Genomic DNA, 12618 nt, shown 5'->3' with positions numbered 1-12618 from the left:
ATGGTTCTTCTTACTTCTTACTTCTTCTTAATATTAAGTTTTTTTAATAAATATTTTTCTAAAAATTTAAATTTACATGAACATCCTCTTTAAATTTATATTTATTTTTATCTTCATAAAATATCATTTTGCATAAATATCTCTAATATAATATTTCTCCTAACATCATTAATAAAAACTATATTTATTTTAATTAAAAAATAAAATTTTAAAATTATTTTTTTCCTCCATTACAACTGCCTTATAAATATTTTTTTTACATAAAGTGCATTTTAGTTATTTTAATTTAAAAATATATACATGTAAATTTAATATTTAAAAAAATATTTATGTAAAATTTAATATTTAAAAAAAATATTTATATAAAAAAACTCTTATTATTATTATTTTTTGACATCAGCGGCTGCGGCCGGCAAAATTAAAAAATAAAATGGCATTGCACCGGCTGCGGTCTTTCTTCTAACTTTACCATTCCGTTTGGACCTGGAGTCAGACCCGAGGGCGTTGCACCGGGAAGCGTTTTACAAGCGCGACGCAAACCTCGTTATACAAAGCCTTCGAGTCCGAGCCCCTTGGCTTTTGATTCCGGCCACCATTCGAGAAAGCTGAAGCGAATGGGTTTCTTCTTCGTTCTAAAGAGATCGTGCTCGAGAGTTCGCCCTTTCCCTCCGATAAACCCTAATGGAAAGAGCTCTCTTCTCGCCCTCTTCTCGACTTCTCTCTCCGGATCCCGAGCAAGAAACTTGATCTCCTCCCATCCGTTTTCTGTTGGCTCTTTTGGGGCTCCCCGTGGGCCCAATGGATTCTCTGGGAGTGGCAAAAGTCTGGATTTTGCTTCTCTTCCGAAGGTCAGATTGTTCTCTTCTCAGACGGCAGCTCTCTCGGAGCCCACGACCTCCGATGGGCTCACGGTGGACGCCATCGCCGCCAAGGGCTGGCCGATACTTGATGAGAGTGAGAGCGATTGGAGGAGCCATGCCGCGGCAATTGCTCAATCCATTCGGCTCATCAAGAAGCGATTGCAGGTATACCTTTTACTTCTTTTATTCATCTTTACCTTGTTGCTTTTTCTTTGATGCTTACTAGTTTAACTACGTTCTCCTATAAATATCTCAATATTTTCATTGTTTTCCTCACAGAGATTATATCTTTTTGTTAAATTTAGACTGTTTAATAGGTACGGGTAATGGATATGTTTGATTGCTTATGGAAATGAATGTTTAGGAATGGTTTCTAGCCGTAGTGCTGTCAGGGTATTCAGATATGGTGATAAAAATTGCTTCTTGAAGTCATAATGCACTACGTTGGTTTTATAGACTTTTAAGCAAATGCTTTTGCACTTTCTTCTTGAACCTCTCTGGAAGAGAGAAATCGTATGGTATGATTCTTATGTACATGAATGCTTCAATATGATATCGTATTTAGGTCTGATATTAGATTTTTTTTTCTTTGCTGACAGTGGAGAAAGATGATTGTCAGGTTGGAACAATTGTCTGCGGCACTGAACAAGTCGGACCTTTGGGATGATCCTGTTTATGCTGGGAGAATTAGCCGTGAGCATGGTGAACTTATGGGTAAGATAAAGGCAGTAAACAGATTTGAACAAGAGCTACTTGAGCACATTGATTTGTTGAAGCTTGCACGTGAAGAGGGTGATAAAGAATTGGAATTGGTGGGCTCTTGCTTCTAGGCATGTATTTTTATGTGCTTCTTGTTCAGTTTTAATGCTTTTGTTTCCAAGGAAAAATGTAGATGGAATGCTTGTTCTTTTACAGATATGTCTTTATTATGTTTCGGTTAGGTTTTTGGTGACAAGGTGAGATATTCTAGATAAATTGTGGAAATGTTTCATTCTGTAGGGATAGACTTATGTTTAATGCATTAATGTGGTAGTTATAAATCAACCTGAATTTCTCACTTAAATATCATACCCCATGTTTTCTTGGTCTGTTCTGTTACTGATATAATTCTGATATTCTGTATATTACTTTTTATTTCTAGTTGAAACTCGATTTCTAACTTGAATCTTGGCAAACAAATTTTGCGGTAGTAATCAATGACAGAGGCAGATGAGTGATAGGCTTATTTTGCAAAACATATCTAATACTGCATATTCCATTCTAATACGTTGTCTATTTGTTGTTTAACATCTATACTTCAGCCCTCATTACACTATCTTAGCTATCTTGTTTTGAGCCCTCAACTGTTTTCTATGTTCTTTGACTAGAATTATAGCCCCATACTACGAATTAGTACCAACCTGTGCGAAATTCTGAGTATTTTGTTGTGGAAGTATATTAGATAGAAAAAAAAAACTTTGCTAAAACTTGCTACAAAAACCTCCCAGTCTTTTTCATCATCATATTGACTTCCTCTTTGAGCACATGAACCAAGTGGGAACCTTTCAAGAAAAGAACATTGCCTCTTAAATACCATATCGGCTTCCAGAGATGGATTTTCTAAACATAGGCATGCATATCGGTCAGAAATGAGTGCAGTACAACACTGTTGATTTCGTATTTGCTAAAAACAGTCATATTGTGATGACTGTTATATACTGATTATTTTATTGAATCACCTTCTGAGCAATTCTTCTCCAGTCCTTGGAGAGAGTTTTGACTATGTATGCTATTTTTTTTTCTTTTTCTATTTTATCCCTTTGATGCATGCAACATTGACAAGTTTTAATTTGTCTTTGTACATCACCTCTGTGAAGGAATCTATGAAAGCACTGCTTGATATGAGAAGAGATGCGAAGGAGAAAGAACTTGAAGCATTGTTATCTGGGGACCGTGATTCATGCTCGTGCTTTATTGAGGTTATTCCTGTTTCTTAGAGTTCTCTAGCACTTTAACTGCCCGACATGAATTTGCATTGTTCTCTGAACGTAGTTACTGAGTTATTATTGTAAAAGGCTCTGTTTGTCTATTTCCTTGTTCTTCCTCATATATCTAAGATGTCCAGCCTTATGTATTTAGCATGTATATGATGCTATACTCTTTTGTTTCTTCAATATCTTAATACATGATTTTGCAATTTCTTGATTTATTGTTATCAAAAGAGGATTGAAAATGAAATGGTTGAAAAAAAAATAGAAACTATGTGATCTAAATCATAAAGCATCAATAGAGTTTTCTGAAGCATGATTACATCTGCAAAATTGGTAAATCATCGATCATAAATTATGGACTATGGGTTAAGACTTCTTAAACACAGCCAGTTAGCTGCCATATGACTGTTTCATTTCTCTGCCCAAACCCCCAATCCCCCCCTCCTCTTCTCCTCTTTCTTGTTTGTTCCATGCAATACTGTAAGCTATATATCACAATGCCCCAAATATACTCTGTTTAGTTTGAAAGTACATGTTTCACACTTACAATATGGACAAGATCTAAAGGACAATATAGTTGAAATGCTTTGAAACCTTACTATTCTCTGTCATCTATACTTATCTTCCTTTTACTTCCAATTTCCCAAATAATTTTATTCAATTCCTGGAGTTTAAATTTTTTTACCGGGTCTTCTGGTTTAGATGTCTCACTGTATTTCAACAGAAATGGAATTTGGAAGAAAGTTCTGTAAACTGCAGCTATGATTCATACACTCAGAGGCATCTTTAATTCACACTAATATAACCTGAAAAATTGGTGAAAGTGTTTCTACTTTTGTTATATAACTTTTTTTCTGCACGCCATAATTCATCTACAATCTTGAACTGACTCGTGCACTTTAAATGCTGAATGAATTAATTGTATTCCATAATGCATAGCATATCTGTTTATGGTATCTATCACTTAATCACCCTTTTTGTACTTGTCTCCTTTTCATGGCTGTCTATTATATTATATTGATGATCAACTGTGGAGCAATGAAGACAGTATCAACAAAGTTGAACTGCATTAAAGTTTTAATGTTGCTATTTCACAATGTGTTCAAGCACAATACTTCAGTGCAGCGTGTGTTGATATATTTTAAGTTGCAGCAGAGGAAACAGGGGATAGTCTTGTGCTCCCAGGCAAATATATATATGAATATCCTATAGTTCTTGGGATTATTTCTCCAAGTGATGAGAACTTACAATTTTCATGGATATTGATCTTTTTAGTTGTCCTCATTGAGCCCTTGTTTATTTAAGATTTAATTTATCCCTATTCAGCCAATTCCCTCTAGCTTACACTATAACGATGCCCTTTCAAGTATGTGTTACTTTCATTATTTGTCATAAATTTCTTGGAGGCTTTTGCTTCAACTTCACAATCATTTTTAGCATATGCACTAGTAAAAATACTGTCGTGTAAAAAATGCAATGTTTTCTCATGCTCTTGAAGCTCATATAATTCTTTGATTTTCCAATTTTAAGAACTCAGGGTGGTGATAATGTGATTCAGGTTCAAGCAGGAGCTGGAGGAACAGAGAGCATGGACTGGGCTTCCATGGTTATGAACATGTACAAGATGTGGGCTCAAAGCCATGGATTTGCAGTCACAGTGCTCGAGGAAATGCCTGGTGAGATAGCAGGAATCAAGGTTCATATTCTTAACTTGTTATCTTTTCCGTTGTTTGGTTCATGTTCATCATTAAAAGAAAAGAAGGACAACTTTTTTATTTGGTGAATAAACGTGTAAGCATTATAAACTCTTCAGAAAAACCTCAAGGTAGTTTTGTTTTAGCAATTTGACTTGTGACAATATTTGAATTTCTCCAAAATTCAAGATTAATGGCTTCCAGTATATGTGATTTTGGATGATCTATTCCATCTGCATATCTGAAAATGCATTATTAAAGCATTACGGGACAACAAGATGCTCAAGATGACACAAGTGTTGTTTATACGACGCCTGTCATAATCTCCAACAGGAAACTCAGGGACGGATGTCATTCTCAAACCATGTTCTCTGCCTGTTCTGGAATATATAGTCACTTGTTGCAGATCCTATAAACTTAATCTGTGCTTGTGTAAAAATAATTCTTTCCTTTTGCATAAACTTAAAGTGAGCTTTTAGTCTGAAAGTTCTAAATATTTATGTGCAGTAATGTGGAGTGTTATTTATTTAACGGTTGATCTCTTCAGCGTGCAACAATCAAAGTTGAAGGTGAATATGCATTTGGATATGCCAAAGCAGAAGTTGGGGTGCATAGGTTGGTGCGAATATCTCCTTTTGACAGTGCAAAGCGCCGCCATACTTCTTTTGCTGCTGTTGCTGTGATACCAATCCTGAGTGATGTCTCTACCCAATATCAGATTAAAGAATCAGATCTTCGTATAGAACGGTTTCGTGCTGGTGGTGCTGGCGGTCAGCATGTTAACACAACCGAGAGTGCGGTGAGAATAGTACACATTCCAACAGGAATATCTGCTACATGTCAGAATGAAAGGTAATTTTCATGTCTCATATTTTCTCATCATAGCTGTTCTTCTGGTTTATAATCAATAATTAGTATAAACACCGTCATTTTGTTTGAATGAAGTTTAATAGACTGGCACTGCTTTTAATGTCCTATACGGTAGTTGGCAAATACAATTGCTGTAATTATGTTCTATTGATTTGTCACTTACCTACAAAAATATTTTTTAACATGTTTAGTTTAAGATATTTTTCTGATATTCATGTAACTTGGTAAATAAACACCCACTTTCTGCAGCTACACTTAAGTTGTTTCTGTCGCTTAGACATGTTATGCAGAAAAAGAGAGAGATTTTTTTAAAAACGGAAAAGCAGGGTCGACTTGCCCACCTTGATTTCATTAATATGATGAAATAATAGTACGGAAAGAAAAAGAGGACTAAATGTGCTAAACATGAGAATATGCAGGGTAAATGAGAGTGGAGATTGTTAGTAGTCAAATTCTAGAGTTATGCGGGCCATACTTGGATCTCAAATTTCACATGTTAGTACTCTCAGCTTGCATCAAGAAGTCGAGTCGACCTAAGAATGGGCGCACACAGAATACAGCAAGCAATGAAAGCCAGCCTTTTCACGAGTCGAGCCAAGCAAACTCGAGTCGACCCGAAAGATACACGAGTCAAACCCCACAATGACCAACCCCCCAAAACCTTAACTCAGCCACTTGTTAGGAGGTTCAGCAATTCTGCTCATCCTGAACCCCTTCACAACCACCACCTCTCTCTGCACCTTGTTCAACCTCAAATCCTCTGCCACCAGCCCCTTCTGTCCACATCTTAGTTGACCCCTCATTCATCATAGCCTTCCAGCTTGTTGGCCTCTCAGTTACTCTCTCCTCACCTCCTGATCCTAGCTGACCAGAGTTTAAGGTAACTTGGCCTTTTCTAAGCGTAGCTTGAGCTGGGTCTTCCAAGCTTGGTTCAGGCTTGAGTGCTCAGGCTGGTCCATTTAATGATCATCAAGTTCAAGCTGACCTCATCTTGCCCAAAATCGGTTCCTTTAAACTTAAACCCCTTGCCTTGACCTAGCCAAACTCCATTTAGTTGGGCCATTTTTATTAAAGCTGACCTTTCAATAGAAAAATACAGGGAGATTAATATGGTTTTTTTCCATGCTTTAACATGATGCTGAGAAAGAATCGTCGAGACTGAAAGCATGCAACTTATCATAAACTTTTTCTTTGATGTGAACTTGCCATAAAAAAAAATGACAGTACAAGTCATCTATGGCTAAAAATGAATCACCCAATGGAAATGTCATAACAAATTTCTTATGAAATGGATTGAGTTCCAATTCCGAAGAAACTGTCCATATAACTTCTGGGGTTTGACTTTCTTTAGCTTCATCGTGATCGATGGCCTGTATTTTTCAACTTAACAGCATCAGTAGTTATTCTAAACTCTCATCTTCATCAAAATAATGACAGCATTGCTGATATAAAGTCCATAAAATGCAGATCACAGCATTCAAATAAAGCATCAGCAATGGCAGTGCTTCAGTCTCGGCTAGACCAGCTTGAGATGGCCCGCCAAGCTCAACTGAATGCAGAGCACACTCAATCCCTCACTGAAATCAGTTGGGGCAACCAAATAAGGACTTACGTGCTCCATGTATGATACTGAAGTCTGATTTCTCGGTTAATAATCGTCAAATTTAAGGCCGCTAATCTGCTTTTCGCCTCTGCAGCCATATCGCATGGTCAAAGATCTCCGAACAAACTATGAAGTTTCAGACCCTGATTCCGTTCTCGACGGCGATCTTGACGGCTTTATTTTGAACTTCCTATCTACATTACTGGATAAAGATGAGGGAAACACGAGTTAGAGGTTGCTGTTGTAATTCTGATAATCACTGATAAGCAGGTGAGAGAAGTTGAAAGCAAGCTTCACTTGGTATCTCTCTAAAGAGGGCATATCTGTTTTCTCCTGCTGCCATTACTTAGGTGTCCCACAATGATCGGTTTAATTAAGTCAACAGAAGCCAGCCATACGAGCAGGGTGCCGGCCATGCCAGACTTAGCTTGGCACACATCTGCAGCAGGAAGGAGAAATTAGTTGCGCTTATATGGCAGTTTCATGTCATACCTTTTTTTTTCTAATAGATGAATTTTTACGGCTAATTCAAAGTTTGAGCTATTCTCCAATCTCGTGTAAAGCAGCACTCGGCTTTGTAAGTTGCGGACCATGTGGTGACCACGGAAAAAAAAAATACTGTTTGCATCAAATTACAAACGGATTAAACGGGTTAAACAGGTTAACTTGTTTACGATTCGAATCTGTTTAGGCCAAACCTAAATTTGTTTATGGCGGGTCGAACACGGGTTGGGTTGACGGGTCGGGTCATATTTTGTCATCTTTAATTGTAGCTGATCTCGATTTGTTTGGAAATTTGAGAGTTAACTATGCTGATATGCAGATTTTGTTTACCTATCATCTTGTAGAGTACTGCTCGCACGAAAAGGGAGCTGGAATCACAGGTTATTGCTCACATCTATAGAATAGAAAGTTCTGAGAGTGAGGATGAATCCAAGCTATTAAAGTCTCTTGTGTTGACGCAAGAGGACTTGGTTTTGATCCCACCTCATTCCAGCACCTTCTGTCGAGGCCTTAAACTCGTACTGAAACCCAGCCCATCGACAATTTCCAGACAGTTCCGCATGTCCATCAAGAGCCATTTGAGGGAAAGGCCACACGCGTGGGCATTCGTACACGTATTTTGATCTAGGCCTCAAGGTCTACTTGTTTACACTTCAAGGTCCACAAGGCCTTATCCCAGCCCATCAACAGCCCACGTAAGAATGATCGTCATGACTTTGGAGAAAATTTAATTAACGGTCTGTTCGGATGAATGGGATGGAAAATTTTATTGGATTCATATATTGAGCTAATATGACTAGCAAGATTATATGATTACAAGCTAGGTTAGGCCTATGCAGGAATAGCTTTGAATTGGACCGGTCCGAATCCCAAAGGAAAAAATAAAAAAACCTCCAACTCTACAAATCTAATAAAATTTTTAGCCCAATCATCCAAAGAAATCTTAAAAATTAGATTCTTTCTTGGCAACTAGTCTAAAAAGATTAAAAATATTAGGAATAGCAATAGATAGGCTACCCACAAAATTTAGCCTATTCGCACTCGAATCCATTTAAAATTCTATTCTCCGAACCTATCTCAAATCCTATTAAAAATTTGTCTAAAAATTATGAATCTATCTCATTAAAAAAATGATAAATTCATTGGATGCCTGAGTCTGTCCGATTAATTTTTATTTGAATTGGGTTATTTGGGCCGAGTCTGATGAGGTGCTTGACCCGGAATTACCAGGAACCAAAAAAAGAAGCAGGGGACAAATGGAACGACTCTTAGATAAATTTATAAACGTAGCCAGCATCAAGTAAAAAATAATAATATAATTAATAATATATCAAATTAAAACCAATAATATATGACAGAGATCAGATGTCTCCTCAGAATTTGGATTCAAGTTCCCTCACGCCACTCTCTCCTAAACCTTCCCTTCATTCTCTCTCCTAATCCTTGCTCTCATGGGCTCATGGCCTACCAACAACAGCCATCCTAAATAATATTGCACCAGATAACTTGATCAACGCTTTTGAAGAAGAGACGCCAAGATGGTCAGCCCTCCCCGTCGACATCCTTGAAAGCAGCTTCTCCGCTGTGGTTCTCCACAAATTCGGCTTCATATGCCGGTCCCGGAGGTGTGTCCGAGCCGTCTCCCCATCTCCCATGGCCCGTGCTCGGGACCGACAATAGCCACTTCCTCAACCCCTCAGATCACCGGCGTCACGCTATCAATCTACCGCCTTTGCGAAACAGACACAATCATCGGCTCCTAAGAAAACTTGCTTGTCAAGCAAACAGGTTTGTCACATCAAACCTCATCTCCTTAACCATTTCACGAACTCAGAGCTCCAGCTGCCGAGATGATGGACGACGTCCAGGCCCTCCATCGCCCTCTCGGCGTATCCCGGCGAACATCCCTTCTCTTTTTTAATATTTTAGCATGCATTTCACTTCTCGAAATATGTTCTGATTTTTTTTCTTTTCTGATTCTTTGATTCCAGCATTTCACAAACTTCATTTTATATTTAAACTTCAGACTTCTTCCAATTTTTTTAATAGTTATGCATGAGTCCTATTTCCTGAACTTCAATCTAATGATAGGGAGAAACTAAACACCTAATTGCTTGGATGAATCTTTAAACTAAGACATGCCTTTCACCAAACAAACTCCGAACTCATATAATTATAAGTCTTCTTTATTAAGAGTTCATTTTGACATGTCGTACAAAATCCATCTTGTCCTCTTTTCTTGGACCATGGTCATTTTCACCTGCTTATTTACTGGTTAGGATAAAGGCCCTGACATCTTAAAAACATAAGCAGATTGAACCCAAGCTCTAAATGTGCCGTGAATCTCAAAGCAGATTATAATATAAAGTGCTAAATACAGGCAACTACTTTTAGATTTACAATATCATATCGAGCTAATTGTTTAAACACTTTGACTAGTTATTTCTCCACTAGGTCTTATCTTTGACTAGTAAATTCCTCGACAGACGGCAAGAAAGAAGGTTCAGCCCTGGACTTGCTAGAACTCGTCTTTCATGAGAAAAGCAGAAATTAAAACGACTCATCTTGATTTTCATGCTGAAAAAAAATCATTAATGGCAACAAGAATATAAACTTTTCTGGACACAAAAGGCAAAAGAATAATATAACTAGGAGGCAAAACTATTGCTTTAGAAACATAAAATATGGAACATGAGATGCCTTGTTGACAAATATGAAGACAGATTGAGCAATGAAACCACATATTCGCTCATCCGTCTAATTACGATACACATTAACGTGGTCTTCAAGGAGACACCACAGAATGGAAAGAAACGAGCACCACGCACTTCAAGCATCAGAATGCTGAAGACAAAGCTACATGGGAAAAACAACAAGCTTTACTTTCTTTTCTCTTTATTGATAATGGAAATGGGTCTATACATAAATGAATCTGGTGGGTCATTTCCCTGTACCATCTCTCTCTCTCTCTCTCTCTCTCTCTTTGAACATCCTCTCCTCTAAAAGGGCCCTCATAATAATCCTCCCAAATGTAACTAATTTCTCCCCCAAAAAAATGGATCAATGGGTAAATAACTGCCGGCATGTGAAACTATTAAGTTAACAAAGAGTTATCTACAGAAAAGCAGCAGCTTAAACCTCATCTGAAATAATCATCCTTCTACAAAACTGTTCCATGTCCTATAACGATGAAAACGTGCGTGTGATCCAATCAGACAGTCGTCTCATCTTCGCTGTCATCTCTGCACTTTTGCCAAAGTAAGACTCGGCATTTGAAAGCATAACGGAGGCATCATGCTTCACTGCCTCCAAAGTGCGATAGTAATTGTTTTCTAGTCTCCTCTTGATTACCTCAAGGGACAGTGGAACAGGGAACCTGCAGGCAAAATATGCAACCAAAACATTCAATTATCCAGATTTCTGAAAGGGAATTAAAAAAATATATAAATCCATCATCTGAACATGCCTTCCTCCCTCTCTAGTTCTATCTTCTGGATAGAAGCTTAAAAAGCACCTCAGGTAACAGTCATGAATGGCACGTGGTTTTCTGAACATTCTGGTTTTTAGGCACACACGATAACCACAATTACAAAACCCATCTTCCACCCATCTTTTATTCTTGAGTCCTGTAAGATCCTACTATGGAAAACATATTTCTTAACAAGGAGTGCTTCTTTCAATACCTTCTTTCAAAATTTGTTGTCTCGGTACCGGACCCATACCGGTGCCACACTAGTACTATGCCGGGTACAATATGGTACGGAATCTTTTTGGCGTACCGACAATTCAGTACGGAATCTTTTTAGCGTATGGAGTGTCGGTACGCCATATGTACTAGATACCGATACCGAACTAGTACAGTACAATACGTTCCGTACCGTTCAGTTCAGGCCGGTACAGCGAACCATGCCTTCTACCATTTCTATCCAAGTTTTCACCCACGCTGGATGATTCACAAGTAACAATCATTTCATGGTCTTCTCACTTTTTACTTCCCTAGTTTCCCTCAGCTCACCAGTTACTCCATGCACACAACAAAACAAAACACCCACACTAGTTCCCCTGACCACTCAACCAGCCAAACACAACATGCACAACCATAATGACCTCAACTTTACCATGGTCAAATAATACCCCCGCACAAGGCCCATCACATTCAGTTCTCTGAAGCTCATTTAGCATTATCCCACAGATGACAAATGACGATAACTACATATATTTTATAGCTGGAACTATAATAACCTAGCGAATACAAGCATTAACGAATAGAAGGTTGATCTCTCACAAACTGCGCAATAACTATAAAATTACTGCCATAAACAGGAAACATATAGTGGTACCTGTTTAGAAAATCAGACTTCTGTGCTACCTGATTCAGTTTTTGAATACCATGGTAGTCCTGAAACAATGGCAAGGGAAAAATAAAATAAAATTAAAAAAAAAATCCATATACAAAGTCAAAAATAAAAAAACACAAAAGAGAAGCTACAATGCACATATCTGCTTCACCTGATTTCTGATTGAGGTTTGTTCTATCTTGGCAATACTTGATAACAACCTGCTCCTGGCCATGTCATCAATATGGGGATGCTCCCACTGGCTATCAGCATCATGAAGTTCCCATGGACTATGTAAATGCTGGCCAGAGGAATCACTTCTGTACTGAATAACATATCTCTCCCATGGACTCTCCAGAAAGTCCAAAGATTTAGGCTTTACTGCCAAAATCCGACCCTCCCACCAACTCCCACCATCTCCATCCTCATTCCTCCACCATACCTGACACTTGTCTCTGTGTGTCCAGTTTCTCTCAATGGCAGCATCATAACGTGTCCTTTCCACAAGGAAGTCTGGAAAAGCAACAAGCTCAGGCAAAGTGATTTTGAAGGTTTTACCAAATCCACTGGAAGAATGATCTATAAATTCAAGTGTAAGTTTGCAACAGCTTTCTCCAGATCCAGGAAGAGTAGAGTAATCAAGGCCTTGAACTTTGCAAAATTCTACAGCTTTTAAGCTTTTGATCAATTTCCAAGGCCCTGCTTCATATGAACGTGAAGTTTTGACATATTCTTCATGGCCCTGAAATAGAAGTTACAAACACAAATAGATTATAGTAA

General features: G+C 38.0%; 2 protein-coding genes across 5 annotated transcripts in view; one reads left to right on the top strand and one right to left on the bottom strand.

Annotated features, from left to right (window-relative positions):
* The first annotated feature begins 460 nt into the window (after window positions 1–460).
* LOC103700968 (Peptide chain release factor 2) lies at window positions 461–7629 on the top strand. The gene is made up of 7 exons (XM_008782878.6): window positions 461–1025; window positions 1460–1672; window positions 2717–2818; window positions 4389–4526; window positions 5072–5376; window positions 6862–7015; window positions 7092–7629. The coding sequence occupies exons 1-7, from the start codon at window positions 615–617 to the stop codon at window positions 7227–7229; spliced, it is 1461 nt and encodes a 486-aa protein (XP_008781100.1). The 5' UTR covers window positions 461–614; the 3' UTR covers window positions 7230–7629.
* A 2733-nt stretch (window positions 7630–10362) lies between these two features.
* LOC103700969 (uncharacterized) overlaps window positions 10363–12618 on the bottom strand; it is a 30326-nt gene continuing 28070 nt past the window's right edge. For all 4 annotated transcript variants that reach the window (XM_039124521.3, XM_039124520.3, XM_088702658.2 and 1 more), the window contains 3 exons: window positions 12011–12580; window positions 11842–11900; window positions 10363–10877 (listed from right to left, as the gene is read on the bottom strand). In XM_039124521.3, the coding sequence (XP_038980449.3) occupies window positions 10682–10877; window positions 11842–11900; window positions 12011–12580 (825 nt within the window). In that variant the 3' untranslated portion in view covers window positions 10363–10681. The remainder of the gene's footprint in view (window positions 10878–11841; window positions 11901–12010; window positions 12581–12618) is intronic.

Source organism: Phoenix dactylifera, chromosome 8 (genome assembly GCF_051530095.1).
Source record: "Phoenix dactylifera cultivar Ajwa chromosome 8, Ajwa_hap1_PhDact_Kaust_v1.1, whole genome shotgun sequence".
Taxonomy (NCBI): Eukaryota; Viridiplantae; Streptophyta; class Magnoliopsida; order Arecales; family Arecaceae; genus Phoenix; species Phoenix dactylifera.
This window is presented reverse-complemented; position numbering and strand designations above follow the sequence as displayed.

Excerpts from the sequence above, each read along its gene's own strand:
- LOC103700968 (XM_008782878.6), top strand. The coding sequence starts at position 615 with ATGGGTTTCTTCTTCGTTCTAAAGAGATCGTGCTCGAGAGTTCGCCCT. Across the intron at positions 2,819-4,388 it reads CATGCTCGTGCTTTATTGAG|GTTCAAGCAGGAGCTGGAGG; the intron begins GTTATTCCTGTT and ends AATGTGATTCAG. Across the intron at positions 4,527-5,071 it reads GTGAGATAGCAGGAATCAAG|CGTGCAACAATCAAAGTTGA; the intron begins GTTCATATTCTT and ends TGATCTCTTCAG.